Raw genomic sequence first — 19,579 nt, 5'->3', positions numbered from 1 at the left:
TATAAACTATATTATACATGGGTAATTTTATTTGCCAGTTATGTGAGCTTTGTATGTTTACAATATCTGAAATTTCTTTTGAAAAGTATGTCATTTGGTCATTGCTTTACACTTATTTTCCGAGTAAAATGGTTAGAATCCTTTGTCATTAGTGGGTTACATGAATAACACAGCTGTAAGTGAACATGGCTAATTGGCTTTTGTGGAACTTTTCCTCAGTCAGGCAGCTAACTTAAATTGACTCTCCAAAATACATTGTTTCTCAATGCCAAGATTCAATTTCTCCAAAAGGTTGCTTGTGTATATAAGGGCTCTGCCCTTCTTTTCTGAATATTTTGTGTCTTACAAGGTTGTGACAATATGCCAGATTATTTTTATCTTGTTATCATGGAACAAAACCCACTGAAAGCCTGAAGCCAATATTACACATTGGTATATGATTGTTCAGGGGAAGAATGATACACAGTTTCATTAACAGACAGCGTTTCAATGTCAAGAGACCAAAGGGTTTGTTAAAATTGGAGTTCTCTAGTAGTCCAAAAAGAAAAATGTGGCCAATATTCTACCACCATTTGGGAAGAGAAGTCTTACTGTTTGTTGCTGGCATGGCTCACAAGAATGATCTAATTCTAGAGAAGATTATTCAGATCAGCAACAGTTTGTATTCAAAGGCTAGCCTTTAGGTTCCTTTCTCTTTAAACTTTAGTGATGGGAACAGGCAAGGCATATTTTAAGGAGATAAGATATTTGCATTTTAGGGGCTATATGAATGGGCAGGAAGAGATAACCTTATATTCTAAGGTTAACATAGGAGGTTATATGGGTTGTGTTTTTAAACACAGATACAGCTAAAAACTAGATCAACAATGAAAACACTTATACAGAGAAATAATAACTGACAACTTTACCCAAATATATGCCTTAGTTCTGTAAGTTCTTTTTCTTTGATCCGCAGGTCATCTTCTAATCTTTCTATTACAATAACGTAAGATTCACTGACTTTCTTCTTCCATTCATCTAGTAAGGAAAAACAAAAGGGATTGACTCATAGCTCTTTTGCAAAATGTAGACACAGATCATAACATACAAGTGATTAAAACTCTGTTTTTTACTCTGAATTATACAATACTTAATTTAAATTACTGATTGTGAGTTTAAAATGCAGATGTTTATATTTAAAATGCAATCATATTGAATCGTAGTAATTAAGAACCCATTTGATATTGGATAATATATTTACATAGAAGAATATATTTGACTTATTTCATTTGATTTTATTGCATTATAATTATAGCAATCTCTAGTTGCCAGACAAGAATTTTTAGGTTTTAAATACTAGATACTTAAGATGTAATCCTAAAATCCCCATATTCAACAGTATTCCAAAAATTTTTCTGTAACATTATACCTAGGAACTAGTAGAAACAGAAAATTATAAGAAATTTTCTGTTTTTCTCTAAAGATCTTTCAGAGAAAAATAATTTGAGTTCAGATAATCTTCTTAACACTTTCATATAATATGTTATCTTATACTCTTGTAAAAATTAGCAGATATTCCAGTGAAATGTTAACTATATATAACAACTATTGCACTATATTGTATTTAAAGATATAAGAATAATTACCAGTACAAGTTTGGGTTGGTCTGGATTTATAATTTCCCATTTGTTAGAAGATTCTTCTTTTCCCAAGTGCAGTTCCTCAGGTTACAAGATTCCAAGTTCAAGTGAAGTGGCAGTCCAGTTGAAAAATACTTTGATAGTCTGGCTAAAAATAAGCTGACCGCCAAATGGAATGTCATACAACAGTGACAAAGAACAAAATAGTTTGTGCTTTCAAGGGTGAAATCATAAAGGGAATTAATCAGTCTGTTTAAAAGAGCTGTATCAAAGATAAATAGTAAATGCTTCCATAAGATTATTTGCCTTCATCAATTGGCTATCCACCCATATATACCTTGATGGGCATTTCTTTAATCTAGAAAATGATTCAGTTACATCTGAGGTTCACAAAGAGCCATTAAAACTACCTAGATCTTCTTTCAGGATCATTTTCTCCTGAGACAAAGTAAAGACAATTGGAAAAGAGTGACTGGTGATAGAACTTGTCTCTATAGTATATATATAATGGAAACCCACATCTTATGGCATGCTACTAATAGAAATGAATATAAATTTGGCCTAGAGTAGAGCTGTAAAATTATTTTTGTAGGAAGAAATTCCCAACATAGACCATGATTAATTTACACCACTTGTTGATTATATTGACCATAAGAGTCATAGTTAAGAATATGACAGAGTTCTACAAATAGCAATTCATAAAATAACAAGAATAATATCACAAATAATAAGATGGAATGCTTACAGTGTGCCAGACACTAGTCTAAATGCTTTACATACATTTTGTCATTTACACCTCATACAATCCTGCAAGGTATATATTATTCTCATGTTATAGATGAGAAAAATCCATATTTGCTAGCAGGTGGAGGAATCTGGAATCAATTCTGAGTCTATATGATTCTAAAGTCCAAGTTAGATATTATTATTGATGTCTCCCATAATTCCTCTTTAATTCACCTTCCATTTACTTCATGAGGGCATTTCTCTTTGTACATGCATATTTCTATTGATATAAATGAACTCAGGGTAAGATGGAGAATAAATGGAAAACCCAGAAAGAAAAGTTATCTAATTTTTAACTATATATTTCTTTTGGATAATGTAATTATACCTAGAATATATACATTTCAATCTTGAAATTCATCTCCAGAGGCTATAGTTTCAACGTAATAGGTATGAATTTTATATTTATTATAGTTGAATGTTCAAACAACTGTTTCCTTTTGAAGCAAATGCTTAGACAAATTTATTATTCCTCACTACTTTTTCTCAGCAAAGGTAATTTAAGTTCCAGATGGAGGGTCTTCATACTGATCAGATACAGTTGGAGAAGCAGGTATCTGGGGTTATGGACATCTCTGTCCTCCCCTGGATATAACTTTCCTTATCCCCCCTCCTCAGTATATGCTGCCATGGCCGTTGATGTCTGTTACACTGTGGTGGCCTTTGGTTACTTGATCCATGCACTCTGCATTTTCCTTGTTTGAAGGCCAGACATCTTCAGTTACACCAGCTTTCTCTCAGCACTTGTGTGACCCCCATCCCTTCAGGTCAGAAAGTCTTTGCTTTCCCCAGACATGCTGCCCTCAGGCCCATTAGCCTATGCACCTGACTTCCTAAAATGCTTGGTACTGGAGACCAAGCATTCAGTACAGTCCTAAAGACCAAACTGGATAGTCTTCTTTAAGAGGCTTGCAATCTCCCAGGGCTACACCTTGGGAAGTAATGCACAAGTGTCCTTCTCTCAGATTTCCATGGCTTTCATACCTTGAATCCAGAGGGACAGGGATGGGAGCCAGGGCTCTTGACCTTCTTCAGGACATCTAAATCTGTCTATTTTTCCCGATTTTCTTTCTTATTTCTCTCTCCACTACTTCCAATCTTATACCTGTGTGTGTGTGTGTGTGTGTGTGTTTGTGTGTGTGTGTTTGTGTGTTGCCTCTACCGATGAAAGAAAAGCTAGTTCTTATATCATCTTACGTTGTCTTTCCAATTTCCTCTTTGGTACATAAGTTTAATGCACTGATTTTTAGAACTTTTCCTTTTAATTTTTGAAAATATTTTTATCCTCTCAGAAAGGCTGGCTCTTACAAATGAAAGCTTAGACTTTCAAAGCTACAATTTTTGCTGAGTTTGGAAATCCAATCAGCAACTCAATTGAATTTTTCTACACCCTGAGGCAATAAATTTTGCTAAAGAATGGTGAAAATGATAATCTCAATACCTAACATATTAAATGTTATTGAATTTCCTACTTCCAAAGGAACACTATCTATTAGCCCTTTTATGACTGTGAGTCTAGGTCATGGATTGAGGGCAATGGAGGTGCCTTCAGGGCTGTGAAGAAAAGGCTGGAATAAGTAAATGATCCAGGATAACAATTCTGCTTTTCTTTCCTAAAGAATCCTGGAGGGCATCCACATGGAAGCAGAAAATATTTTCTCCGCTTCTCTGTAAAAAATTCTGTAAAAATTCTTTTTACCTTGAGTTGATAACATGCTCTAAATTGAACTCTACTCTACCAGTTGTGAGATTTCCAGAAGTGCAGAATGTCATATATTATCAAAAACACAACCTAGGGGCTTCCCTGGTGGCGCAGTGGTTAAGAATCCGCCTGCCAATGCAGGGGACACGGGTTCGAGTCCTGGTCCGGGAAGATCCCACATGACGCGGGGCAAGTAGGCCCATGCACCACAACGGGAGAGGCCACCACAGTGAGAAGCCCGTGCACCGCAACAAGGAGTGGCCCCCGCTCGCTGCAACTGGAGAAAGCCCAGGCACAGCAACTAAGACCCAACACAGACAAAGGTAATAAATAAATAAATTAATTAAAAAAAAAAAAACACAACCTAATTACAAAAATGGTCACCTTCTCAAACTTTAGTGAGAGTAGACACTATCTGAGGAGCTTTGTAAAAAAAATAGAAACCGGGGCTCCATACCCAGAAATTCTGATTCAGTAGATCAGGAGTAGGGCCTAGAATATGAATTTTAACAGGCACCCCTAGTGATTCTAACGTAGATACTACTTGTAGCTTACTTCCAGGAGCACTATTTTAAAATGGCTTAAAGTGAGATGCATACTCACTGGAAGGTTTTTGAGCCTTTGAATTCCACGTAAGAGAAAAGAGGAGAGAAAACTGAAATAAAGAGAAAAATAAGATTGCTTCACATTCTCAGTGGGTTCTATCCTATGGTAATCAGTGAGGCAATAGATGATTTGGCTGTGCATATATAGTGTCATATGGTAAAGCTGAATCACAAAAGTGGAAGCAACCAAGATGCCTTTTCACAGGTGAATAGATAAATGAATGTGCATGTACATTCATACAGTGGAAGTTTATTCAGCAATAAAAGAAAGGAGGTACCAAGCCGAGAAAAATCATGGAAGAACCTTAAACAAATATTGCTAATTGAAAGAGCCAGTCAGATAAGGCTGTATACTATATGGTTCTAACTATACGATATTTTGGGAAAGGCAAAACTTTGGAGACAGTAAAAAGATGAATGGTTGCCAGGCGAGCAGGGAGAACGGGAGGGAGCAATACGTGGAGCACAGGAAATCTTCAGGGTCATGAAATTCTCCTGTATGATATTCTAAGGGTGGATATATGCCATTATACACTTGGAAGAAACCACAGAACTGTAAAACACTAATGTAACCTATGGACTTTAGCTAATAATAATGTATTAATATTGGCTCATCAATGGTAACAAATGTACCAAACCAACTTAAGATGTTAATAATAGGGGAAACTGTGGAGGGCCAGGAGGGGGGAAGGGAAGGAATATGGAAACTGTGCTTTCTGCTCCGTTTTTCTGTAAATCTAAAACTGTTTTAACAAAAAGGTTTATTAATTTTTTTTAATTAAGGAAAATATAAAACAATAAATAAATAAGACCAAAAAACAGTAATTCTTTAACAAGACCATTTGAGTTTTTCCAGGAATGTTTGTTTATAACTTATAAGGAAAAGCCTTCTCTAAGGAATACATAACTAATAGCACTTCTTTTTCTTTTACACTTGCTTGTGTTTTTTGTTTTTTTTTTTTTTCAGTCAGAATGTCAGGGTAGATTTAGTAAATACCTTATTTCTTCAGCTATTCCTTTTTGACCAACCTTCCTGTTCTACTGAGTTGCCTAAATCTAATGTTAATGCCTTTATCTTTTCAACTGATTTATCAGAACACTTCAGCATATACATAGATATGTTCTAATACTCCTTCAATAAGCCTATTTACATTCTTTTTGAATTCCTTTATTTTCGGTTATATGATTTATTTATCCCAATCTACACTTGTGCATCTGCTATTTATATTTTATACTAGTCTCTTCATAAATATTTAAAAGGATGCTTTTAAGATGAAAAATACAAATTTGACCTTGACACTTCTCCTACCTTTATGATTCTAACAGAGAAATTATAAAGAACATGTATCCCAAGAAATCAAACTGATACACTTAAAATAATTTTTAGCACATTTAGGATGGTGAATTCATTTACACCTAAAAGCTAGATCATTCTTCCATTGTATATGAGTTCTTGTTAAGATGTGCCCAAGCTTTAGGAAAGTTTAAATTTTTGATGTGTTGCATCTGGTTGACAAGCAATTAAAAGAATCATTGCTTTAAACACAGTAAACCAGAATTACTAATTGGTATATATTTAGGTTTTTTCCTTCTTTTAATAAACATTAAATTACTCATATTGAAACAAAGTTATCTAAAAGAAAAATTGAGCACTAAGATGTCTATACCTATTCAAGTAAAATCATTCTTTAATTTCTCTCTAAACAATATATTTTTGCATTAGACAAGCATAATTTGTAAGATTCTTATTTGTCAAACAAATTTCCTCTCTTTTCCACTGGAATATCTAAATTTATGGTATGTTGGATGGAACTGTAAATCACCATTATGAATCTGAAAATTGTTGAGGTAATATTCAGATTAATCCTCAAAAATGAATAGGACTTGTTATATAATATTGAAAGTAACTATTATATAATAATGAAAGTAAATGTGAAAAAATCAATAGCATAGTAATTTAAACAGGTGTTCTCAATATCTCTAACTGTAAGAGTATATTAAAGAAAGAAAAAATATTACTCTTTTTGTTTCTAATATACTATGACTGAAAATGAAAAGATTTTAATCTTTCTTGTGCCTTCCTTTGTTGCTGGGTGAACATGAAGTAAAGTTTCTAAAGAATCTAAATTAAACAGTAATATCTCTGTCATTGGCTAAAACTTTCTTTCCCCAATTGATAGTACTTCTTTCAATTGTCAGCTTAGCTCTTTATTCATTGATTGATTCATTATTCATTCAATAAGCATGCACTGTACCAAGCACTCCAAAGAGCTCACGGGGCCAGGGATAGACATGTAAATAGGCAATTGTAATAAAGCATCTGTATTATGATAGAGACATACATGACTCGTAATGAGAAGATACGTTTAATAAAACCTACCTTTCAATTGGAAAATATTTCTCTGAGGCATTGAAACCATCAGAACAATCTAAACTTCATGACTCAGGCCACTTCCATTCCTTCTTCATCCTTCTTTCCCCCCTCCTAAGAGTCAGCTGGCCTGCTAAGGAAATAACATTGTGTTGTAATTATAGTTCAATTAATAACTAATTATTGTCTTTGGGCAAATACCTTATTTCCATGTCTTGAGGTTTGTCATTTAAAAACAAAGGAAAAAAAGGTGGAGAAGGGAAAAAAATTAGTTCTACTTAAGTTTTTTTTTTTACTTATCAATTAGCCAGTTGTGGCTGTTCCTCAAAGTGAAAACTAATTTGATGTTGGTAAGACAAATTACTTAAAGTTTCAAAAATGGATCTATATAACATGTGGTTGTTAGAGAGCTTGCTGAGTGATTCTATATGAACAGTTCTTTGTTTAGTCCCTCCAAGCAGAAACAATCTCAGTAAGTAGTCTGTCTAAGCACAGTTATCATTATTTTTGTTGTATCTCCTCCTATGTCTTCTTAGTGGGAGAATAGTGATTAATGGTTATCATGCCATACACTTTCATGCCCCCCTTCTTCCCATTTGATACCATGTCAGTGTCAGAAATGGCATCAGCCTTTGGCATGTACTCAAAAGTTCTTGATTTCCCTTCAGTTTACATTGTCCAGTTCAGTATACCACCAATCAGAACTGACAATGACTGAATTGTAAAATGTATTCTATCCATGTTATACTATAATTGTGGAACTGAGCTGGTTCCCTTCACAGCTGAAATTTTATAACATATAATCTTGAATGTCCTAAATATAAATTAAAAGGGGTGCTATGGTTAAATTAGTGTAAAGTTGTTGGGGTAAAAAAAGTCAATTTTTACCCACATCTTCATTAACAGATCAATACTTTTGGTTGGGTGAAAGTATTTGGTTGGGACAGTTTATAGGTCCACCCAATATCTGATTTCTTCTTGCAGGGGCTATTGTCTCTGAAGCCAGTTGTTAGGGGACTTGTTATAGCAAGTAATGTTTCAGAATATCTTTAATACCAGGCAGACTTTTGATAATAAACCCAAGTGCTTCCAATTTTATATAGTCAATATATGCCCTAATATATTTACATCTAATTTTATTGGCATCCAAATAATATATCCTTCCCATTCAGAATTCAAGTTTAATAATCTAAGTACATATAAAAAATTATGTTTTCAGTTAGAATTTGTGAACAAGTTACACATGTTTTCTTCACAATTTTACCCCCTTCTTTAACATGGATTATCAAGAGTAGGCTATAATTGTCGTGAACTTCAAGACTATTTGTTTTAATGTAAAGCCTTATTTAGAAGTTAACACTATATTTGAAGTGTGTATTGTACTTTCCCAGTTTGGTAACCTGGAGAGTGATTGCCTTTACTATTCCTGCCCGTGTCTCCCATGAAAAGTAGTATTCCTACTTTAGGACTCAGTTTAGGTGTCAGCACCTTGGAGCGGTGTTTACAACTTCATAAACTATTTATGCCACCTTCTTCTTGCTGTATCTAGATTCTGCTTTGTCTCTGGAACCCATATTGTGGCACTTGAGCTTCATACTAATGTGCGGAAGGAAGATGTGAATTAGTAGATTTATCTCAGTCTAAAAACTTTTAAAAATTGTCAACCACACTAGTGAAGCTTTCTGTGAATTACAGAGTGGTAGAAACTGTTAGAAGCACCTCCATCCTGCCCGAGGATCACCACTCTTACCATAATACAAACGTTACTTTTTAAGATCACAATCTCCCCTGAGATCTAGAGCAAATAATGCAACCTGGGTGTCTCACATGGCTAGGTATGTTAAGCCATGGTGGAATATACTAGACTTAAATTCCAAGTCTTAATTCTAATTGTTTAAGTTGGTCTACTATGTGATAACATTTCCTAATTGTTGCCCAGAGTTTTTCGAGTTGAGGTCTAGGTCTGATTACACAAACAGTTAACCTAAAATTGTCCCCATATTTTCCTTCTTCATATATGCAGCCATGGAAAAAATGATGGAGCCCTTGGTGAAGGGCTATGAAGGATTTGGAACTTGTGAGGATTTGGAACAGTGAGAGATGAATGTTTGCCAACAATTGGGGTTTAACAAATTAACTCCATGGTCATCTTTCTCAAACTTTCACTTCTCATAATGCTGAAAGGCATCCATTTCATTTAGCTACATAATGGTTAACTTATTAACTAATCACAATAGTTATCTATGGATCCTCTAAACACCACATTTCCTCTCTTTGAACTATTCCAAAATTCTCATGTTTTCTATTGAATCTGGACATGTACTAATTCACAAAATCATCTTAAGATGATCTATCAGGGCAGCATCCTTTGATGTTATTAAGAATGGTTATTATATCTCTTCCTTTTTTATGGTCAAACATTTATATTTGGCAAGTATGCACTACAATTATATATGTGAGTGCATATAGATTATATATCATAAATATGTATACATTATATACATACACAGTGTGTATATGTGTGTATATATATATATAAATATATATATATTTATACTTTTTACAAGAGTAACAATAAAACAAACTGACATTGTAAAGTCCTACTCTGAGTTAAGCCTATATGAGGGCAACACTTACTTCTATTAAAGCATCCGTTACGGAAGACAGAATTAATGCATTCATCTCTTCTGTTAGGCTGTGAGCAACTTAAGAGCAGAAATTATGTCTTACTCATTTTTGCATCCCCAACAGCCTAGCACAGTGCCTGATTGATATAGATATAAATTTAATTGTTTTGCATTGAATTGAATTGAACTAAATTGAATCAAACTGAATTAGATTGAACCAATTGAAGTGAGTAGAATCAATCCCTTCAGTAAGGGAAATTCTACTGAATATTTCCCTTCTCAGTTCTGGAACAGAGGTAAAGTGAATACAGATGAAGCCATCATCAAGTCTGTAGACAAAATACTGCAGCATTTTGAAATTCCATGCAAAGATAAATATATATATATATATATATTTTTTTTTTCGGTACGCGGGCCTCTTACTATTGTGGCTTCTCCCGTTACGGAGCACAGGCTCCGGATGCGCAGGCTCAGCGGCCATGGCTCACGGGCCCAGCCGCTCCGCGGCATGTGGGATCCTCCCGGACCGGGGCACGAACCCGTGTCCCCTGCATCAGCAGGCGGACTCTCAACCACTGCGCCACCAGGGAAGTCTTAAAGAAGGGTTTTTGAACATAGCATTACTTAAATAGGTCTTACTTCTTGTGGAGTTTTTAAAATCTTGGAACAGAAATAACTAAGCTTGAGCATATGATAAATTGAGAGCTTGGACACAATTTAAATCATTATATCATTAGAGAGTTCAGAGAAATTATTAAGATGATGTTCATTAAAATCCCTATTATTGCTCTATACAGTAAAACAAACTAAACAAAACTGATGGGATCAAAGTAATTTAAACTTAATTTTGATTTTTTTGAGACTAAACAATTGATGAGATTAAGTTGGGCAAAGTCATAAATATCAAATAACAGTACATAAAGTGGTAGCAATGGTGGAAAAATAGGAACAGGAACGCTAATAAGAGTTTCAAAAGGAAAAAAAAGTCAAACCAGGAAAGCTTAGAAAAATAAGAAAACTTTTATTCTCAGAGGAGAAAAGCACCTGGGGAGTAGCATAAGCCAGTGTCTATCAGTGAGAGGACTATGCAAACTGTATATGAATTCCTGGTACATTACGGCAAGAAACATTGAGGAAACTGAGTGGTGTAAAGACAGACATCATTTCATAGAGAGGATAATAAAAATTTTGCTTGTTGTAAGTCTCTAGAGATTACATTTGATATGTAGTGTTCAATGCTGGACACCTACCTCATTATCATGAAAGAAAGAACAATCAAAGAAAGAAAACTTTTCTTGGAAATACAGAAATGGGTTATGAAATATATTTGTTCTGGCTAAAGACAGTAATTGTACATATTCTCTAAATGCTCCTTTAACAATTCCATTAAATTTTCCTAGATATCATAATTGAATGGGCTGCACATTTTTACCCACTTAGAAGGTATTTTGTTTTAAATTTAAATTTGCAAAAGGCTTTCTAGTAAGTTCTATCAAACCATTCCAAACTTACATTGCCCAGTGGCCTTTGATGTTCATATATCTTAACTTATGGCTTAATGCAGATCACAGGGAGCTAATGGTAACCTAGGAACCAATCTAAAACACTGTCCAATTTCTATACTTTGCTCTACATTGAGCTTTCTGCTTAAGTAGAAGATTTTATTCTATTTTGACTCACTGGAAAACTCTGAAGATGGTTTCATTGCTTTTGCTAATATCTGATTATGGGCTATAAAAATATGTATTTATGTAAGTATTTTGGTTATTACTGATGTTATTTTTCTACTGTGTAGCTTTCTACTATGTATCTTACTACAGAAACACATTCTTTTTGCTCTTTAAATCAGATTGATATAATAACATCATATGTGGTATCATTTATATATTAATAAAAGTCACCTGCATACTGAATTTTTAGTTCAGCACAGATGATGATAAAATCTTACAAAGACAAAAGGTAGCTCTTCATGCCTAAACAAAAACATTCCCCAGAAATATGTGTTTAAAGAGAATATAAAATACAGGATTAAATACTAAAGTGTTGCATTCAATCAGCTTTTTTTTTTTCAGGTTCAAAGTAAATAAGCCTCTGTGAAATACTATATTATATTAACCTGCTTGTGAACTTTCTTTTTCCCAGCTTTTTCTTGGTTCAGTTCTACACAGTTCAGCATGTACTACTTATGGTTAAGAAAACTTATCACATGAATCACCACTTTCCCTTAATTTATAGTTTTAGTAGGAAGTGATCTGTGGAGATACACTGGATTTTTTTTTTTTTTTACTTCCCTATTTCTTACTGTTCAACAGAGTCTAGTGTCAACTTTGTCACTTGGTAGTCAAATACTAGAACGATTACCCTCACCCATCACACACACTACTACTAGTACTACTATTACTGCTACTACTACCACCACTGCTACAACTACATCACTTCCTCCCTTCTTCTCTGAAAAAGATTATCAATCTTATTTTTGGTCAGCATTTTAATTTCTAATAAGGTACCTAGACGTTTTTATAAAAGACCCGAAGTTAACCTAAAGTGTAGACATTTCCCCAAGCCACTCATTCTCACACATTACACTTCAGACTGGACCTCTTTTAGACCCTCCTATGACCAGGCACTCTCTCCTCCCAATCTTCACAAACACTGTTCTCACTGCTAATATACATTCCCTTGCTCATTCTACCTCCTCCTACCCGCCACAAAAACAATAAAAGAAATATAAACAGGCCAACCATATTCTCCGTCACTTCCCCCAAGAGGCCTTTCCTGATCATGTAGTTTTGTTAGTCCCTTATCCTGGAAGCTCCCATAACATCCTGTAGTTTGCTTCTTGTAGCTCTAATCACAAGTGACTGCAATGGCTTTTTCTTCCCCTGTCTTATCATTTGCTAGACTGGAAAACCCTGAGAGCAAGGAAAAATAGCCCTAGTGTGTAGCAAAGGCCCTGACACATAGTTAACATTCAATATACATTTGATAATTTGAAGTTAGAGAGGGCATAGCAGTGGTCTATATTATTTATCTGTTTGAAACTATCATCTTATTTTTGAAGGAACTATGTAGATTCATTTCCTGCTTCAAAGCACATACATTGAACATGCCTTTGTCTGCTTAAGCATTCCCTGACTTCCTCTGTAAAACAGTTAGTTTATCATCTCTGTAACAGGCATTATGCTAGGTGCTGGGCTGTCTACCTCATTATATGGTTTCTTTAATACAGACTAAAAGGGTTGAGGCTCTAGATGTTTACCTTAACCCATTTTTTCCTTCTTAACCCTTCCTAAATTTAGCATTTCCATGATCATTACGGTCCATGACCATGACATCCATTACAAAAGTTTCCATCTACTGGTGCCATCCCCTCCACTAACATACCATGCCCTTTACTATTAAAAATATACCATCACTAGGGAAAATACTGAATAATAAGTCAATTAAAGAATTATAATTTATGCTTCATATAAATGAGAATAGATGACTGATTTTTAAATTTTAAACAAAATATAAAAGTAATAATCACAAAAATAATGAAGAAATAAAAATAATAACGGAGTATTTACAGACCATTTTAGAGAAAAGCTTGAACTAAGAAATATAAATGGAAAATGGAGTACATTTTTGCCTTGAGGAACTTGCTAAAAACACACATTTGGTCTTAGGTTCCAAATAATCAGAGGGTGGCCCAGGGCTCCCACATGTTGGAAATTCTTAGAGGGGATTTTTGATATATTAAGCTGGAACTCCCCTCAAAATATGCCTTCAGATTAAGGATCAACTAGAAGTAAATCTGTCATACTATACTCCAGACCAAAAGAATTGTGGAAAGGCTGCTTCGGCATTGAGCAAAACATGATAAATTAGAAAGAAAGTAAAATAAGGTCCCTGAGAAATTATGGCCCTAAATATGCTCACTATGGATATGTCCTGTGGATGTGCACAGCCTGGGGCTAGAGAACCTCAGCTGAACATAGTTTAAGATTGTTACCAATTGGTAATGTCTCTCCAGTCTCCTGACAGAAGCAAATGCAAAGCCCCAGGGGCAGGGTCCATTCATCTTAGGCCATGGGGAATTTCTACAGATACTTTACCAAGGACAATGAGCAGCAAACAAAATTAATCTGACACGCAGGAAAGCATGGCAACGTGAGCTGCAAAACAAGAATCAGAAGCAGATCCCCACTGACTTCAGCTAGTGGAATTATCAAATGCAGCTTATAAAACAACTGTGCTTGCTTGCCATATTTAAAGGAAAAAAGAAAGGGTAAGCACAAGAGAGATGACAATGTTAAAGGAAAAAAGAAAGGGTAAGCACAAGAGAGATGACAATGATAAACTATCTCTAGAGAACAGGAAACTCTAAAAAGGGAAAAGCAGACTTCAATGAAAAGGAAACCCTATGAAGTAAAAAGAAAAATTAAAAATCAGAAATTTTTCATTTCATTTTTGTCCAAATATTGTCAAGAAACCAACTAAATTATGTTTTCACTTTAAATTCACATCTTGAATTTCAAACTGAAAAGAAAAAAATATACACCCTCCAAAAATTATCGATCAACTTAATAAAAAATGGTTAACAATTTTATTGTGTTACACATTTGAATTTTTAGAGCTCTTAGTAATTCTTAAACACACATGGACTCAAAGCTCAATCCAAAATATGGTAAGCACTGGACACCTGTTATTCCTTGATTCCTGTCTGAAACAAAATTATTAGGAGTCCCTGCTATGATGATGGTGTATTCTGGGCACTTCTTGGAATAAATAATGTACAGGAATCATTCAAATGCATATTCAGTGGGAAGCCATCTGGCTCCGTGTGAATTTATGAATATTTTAGCTTGCTCAGCTAGTCAAAAGTAAAATCTGGCACTTGGGATTATCATGTAGATTTGTGACATATATTATAAAAAAATTGCTTCTATAAATCAATGATTGACATATCTACTAAAGCATAGTTTCTTTCTTTCATCATTGATTGAGTCCACTTAAACTATGTATAATATGGCATGCTTAGTTTGGAAGTCATCATAATTCAACTTGAATTACAACATGCAATGTTTTATTAAAATAGTTGCATATAAAAAGAGAATCTCGGCATCGGGTTAGACTTTATAGGTTACTGTAGGGGACACTGTGATGTGGCACCCACATTTTTTCTTCAATGAAGGGCTTATTACCTTATTACTTTAGCTACCAGGAGTGCTGTCAGTAGACACATTTCAGCTGTCAGCCCCATTCACAGACTGCCTCAGCCACAGAGAGCTATCTTGCCCAAGATACTCCTTCCCAAGATGGCCATATCCAGTGATGATTGATTTGGGCTATAAATTGTGGCCACTCTGGTCCAACTCAGGACAGCACTAAAGTGCCATTCTGGCACCAGAACTCCTCCTGAGATTAGCCAATCAAGATTGTCATTGGGCCTGCATCACAGTTTGACTTCTCTCTTCTTCTCAATCCTGCTTCTATTCCCTTCCTTGAACAATTATTAGTCTCAAGAGCACTTATTAAGAAATGTACAGCACTCTAAACTCCATTTCAGATCCTGCTTTCCAGAACACTCAACCAGCAGCCATTATCTAATCCTACCTCTTATCTAAAACAAGTACTTCTTGGGAAAACTCTTGTGTAAATTATATCCCAATCACTTTGCTTCAATACTTCTGGCATTAGGAAGCTTAGTATCTCATAAGAAAATTCACTCTATTATTGAGCAAAGTTATTTCTAATATTGTATAAACACTTTCTTCCTTGTAACATCTGAAACAATATGAAACCAACTTCATCATCCTACTGATTTAATCATTAATGAATTAAATGGCATTCTCATGAATGCTCACAATTTATAGGAGAATTACATTTTTAACATCTTTGAGAATTATACTTTCATAATTACAAATATAGATTTGAGAGTTGATAGCACACAGATGATATGAGAATGAATGATATCCAAAGGAGTAAATGTGGGTAGAGAAACCTAAACACAAAGACCTGTGACCTTCCAGTGATATGAGGTAAGAATGATGATGAGGAACAAGTTAAGGAGACTTCAAAAGAGGGATGAATGAGTTAGGAAAAGAACTAGTAGTGTGGGGTTCCTTGAAGCCAAATGAGGAATGCATTTCAAAGAAGGAGTGATTACTTGAGACAAATGCTGCTGAACTGGATTGAAGATGAGAACTAGATAGAATAGTGAATTGTTTTTCTTCCAGTTTTATTGAGACATAATGGACATACATCACTGTATAACTTTAAGGTGGACAGCATAATGATTTGACTTACATACATCATGAAATGATGATTACAGTAAGTTTAGTAAACATCCATCATTTCATATAGATACAAAATAAAAGGGAAAAGTATTCTTCCTTCTGATGAGAGCTCAGTATTTACTATCTTAAAGCTTTCATATATAACATATAGTGTTAATTATATTATCCATGGGGTATATCACATCCATCCTTAGTACTTATTTATAATTGTAAGTTTGTACTTTTTGACCACCATCATCCTATTCCCTCTCCCCCCACCTCCTGCCCTTGGTAATCACAGATCTGATCTCTTTTTCTATCAGCTTGTTTGTTTGCTTGTTTTTTCAAGTGTTATGGACTTTTAACACTATGTTAGTTCCTGGTGTACAATATAGAGATTCAATATTTCTATACATTACAAAATGATCAACACGATAATAAGTCTAGTTACTATCTGTTGCAAAGATATTACTGGATTTATCAAAACAAAGAGTCCTGGAAATCCTCAGAGGAGCAAGTTCAGTGGAGTAAAGTAAAGAGGTAAAGACTGAACTAGGTTGGAGAGTGAATGGGATAAAATATATTGCAGAATGGAAGTTCAGATAATTTATTCTAGGAATTTTAGTGTTAAGGGAGCAGAGAAATGAAGTAATAGCTGAAGGAAGTGGAGTCAAGAAAGAATTCTTTTTTTTAATTAGAAAAATAACAATATATTTATGTACTGATGAGAACGACCCAGTAGAGAGGGAAAACTATTGATACAAGAGAGAAGAGAGAATTGTTGGAGTAGTAATCCTGTTCAAAAGAATGTAAAATTACAAAGAAAATCATGTTTTAATGATCTTATTGCTAAATGATGGTGATTTAGAAACCTCAAAGTACTGTATACGTTCATTTGTGGATAGGCAACTTCAGGAATAATATACTATATTCCTAGAACCCATTTCAGAAGTTGTATCTTCTTTGGAGTCACTAGAATACTGCAGCAAAGACACAGACAAGATTACAGAGTCTTACAGGGCTTCTGATTTCATGAGAGTAGAAAATAAAATGCTTCAAGCTCAGTTGATAAGAGTAAGATATATTAGTTTTTATAGACAAAAATTCTCTTTATACAATACCATTCATAGCATCTTTTAAGTTTGGCCTCCTCCCATAATCACAGTAAATCATCATCCAAAAATATGTAGCAGAGGCTATTACTTAGAAAAGGGTTATAGTAAGGACATGTGCCCAGTCAGTCAGTAATAACAGGAACACATTTTGGCTGTACTAGTTTACCTTATGCTCAACTTTCAAAGTTAAAGAAAGCACCTTTATAACAGGGGGAAATGTCTATTTATATCTGTAAAGCCTGCTAATGAAAGTGTATCTTGGTAATGAAAAGCCCTTAGGTTCTGTTAAGTATCCTGATGTGTCTGAATATGTGCCGATCAGCCTAGTGTTTGGAATATGGTCTGGAGAGAGCAGAACTGGGCAACTTATTAGAATGAGAAGGATTAAACTTTCCAGAGATAATCTACATGATTTACATACATATATAGTGAGGGGAAAGAGATTTTTCAGGGAACAAAAAAATCTACTTTTTCTACTAAACTCATGGCAAAAACTTATTTTGTATTTAAACACCAGCAGTTGTAACAAGTAAAAAAAGAATTTCTACACTTTCTCCCTCCCTTCTCATAGACTAGCTTCCACAGACAGTTTCTGATTTGACTGGATAATGGTTAATTAGAAACTCTATTAACTTTAACCAATTATAATGAGTGATGATCTTTATTATTAAATTTCATTAAAAATTGATCTCACTGATATATAAGCAGTGAATTTCATAAGTTAATTTATGATCCTGTCAGTGCACCTGTACATTTAAAACTGTACTTAGACCACTTGCTATACTCATTATTTCTTTGTGTAGTAAAAGTTTTCTAGTTCTAGGCTTTATTAAAAGTGTTTGAAATTTCTCTGAAGAATAGCATATTGGTGGATATAATTTACTTTCTCAAACCCCAAGGCTAAACATAATAGGAAAGAAACCAATCATGTAAAATTTCATTGAGTAGTGCAACATTTCTCAACCTGCAAATGAAACAAATACTTACTTGATTTCCAGAGTTGTGTTTTAAAAGATTTTTGCCTCAAGATGTAAATTCTTTAATTCTTTTCAGGGCAACGTGATACTCTCCTACAATGAAATGGTAAATGAAAACTAACTTGAACCATCTGAATGATCTGCAGAGAGAAAAGAGCTGATACTAGTGAAGAAAGGACATTTTAAAAATCATTCACATTACTTAGCCACAAAGTGTTGGTTGTAGCAAAGATTTTGAGAGCCTTTAAGGAGGCTGGAGATTCAACAAGCAGATTGGTAACACACCATAAGAGAGTGCCCAAAGAATATAGACATTAGAGTTTTGATTGTCTCAGCGATGCATTAAAGCACAGTTAAAGAAATATAATTCTGGCATAGAGAGCTAGGAAATGACAGTAGCAGATGGATTGCACCAATCTGCAACAATCAGGGATGAATTGCTCTCTTTGAATGATAGGATTTTATACTTTGGAAGGCTACTAGACTCCTGTAGCCAGAGGCTTCAAAAGATAGACTATTTGTCCAACCAGCCCAGAAGGAAACATTGTCTGTTAGTTTCAAATCATTTACTTACCTGGGTAATAACGTCCCTGGGTTCAACATCTTTAGACACAAATGTCAATAATCAAGCTGTGGCACAGGTAGATGATGGCAGTGACTAATTCACAGGTAGTTTCCCCCTTAACCTCCTGTTTTTGCAAATATCAATGCAGTAGGGAATCAGCAGCGTTTATTATCCCTTTAATCCATTTTGAGGGCATTTTTAACTGAGGTAAAATAGACATACAACATTATATTAGTTTCAGGTAGACAACATGATGATTTAAATTTTGTATATATTGTGAAATGATCACTACAATAAGTCTAGTTAATATACATCACCATGTATACAGACGTTTTTTCTTCTGATGAGAACTTTTAAGATCTACTCTCTTAGCAACTTTCAAATATGCAATATGGTATTATTAATTACAGTCACCATAATGTACATTACATCTCCATGACATTTATTTTATAACTGGAAGTTTCTACCTTTTGACTCTAGTCACCCATGTGGCCCACCCCTCATTCTCCACCTCTGGCAACTACCAATCTGTTCTCCATATCTATGAGGTTGGTTTTAATTTTATTTTTTTTTGTTGTTTGTTGCTTTTTTTGTTTTTTTTAATTCCACAATACTCCACTTTGTATTCCATTATATATATGTGTTTATGTGTGTGTGTGTGTGTGTGTGTGTGTGTGTGTATATATATATATATATATCCCACTTCTTCATCCATTCGTCCATGAATGAAGACTTAGGTTGTTTCCAAATCTTGGCTATTATAAATAATACTGAAACGTATAAGGGAGTACATATATCTTTTTGAATTCATGTTTTCATTTTTTTGGATAAATACTCAGAAGAGGAATTGCTGGATCATGTGGTAATTCTATTTTTAATTTTTTGAGGACTCTTCATACTGTTTTCCATAGTGGCTGTACTGATTTACATTCCTCCGATGCACAAGGGTTCC

General features: G+C 34.4%; 1 protein-coding gene across 1 annotated transcript in view; it reads right to left on the bottom strand.

Moving 5' to 3' along the window:
* LOC307176132 (serine/threonine-protein kinase TNNI3K) overlaps positions 1-2,145 on the bottom strand; it is a gene marked incomplete at its 3' end in the record, with an annotated part of 278,258 nt that extends 276,113 nt beyond the window's left edge. The window contains exons 1-2 of the mRNA XM_079901938.1: positions 1,626-2,145; positions 909-1,017 (exon numbers count right to left, since the gene is read on the bottom strand). Coding sequence (XP_079758064.1) covers positions 909-1,017; positions 1,626-1,665 — 149 coding nt within the window. The 5' untranslated portion in view covers positions 1,666-2,145. The remainder of the gene's footprint in view (positions 1-908; positions 1,018-1,625) is intronic.
* Between the last annotated feature and the right edge of the window lie 17,434 nt (positions 2,146-19,579).

The sequence above is a fragment of the Stenella coeruleoalba genome, assembly GCF_951394435.1.
Source record: "Stenella coeruleoalba genome assembly, chromosome: 1".
In the NCBI taxonomy this organism is placed as follows: Eukaryota; Metazoa; Chordata; class Mammalia; order Artiodactyla; family Delphinidae; genus Stenella; species Stenella coeruleoalba.
Note: the sequence above shows the minus strand (reverse complement) of the source record. Positions and strands in the feature narration are given on the sequence as shown.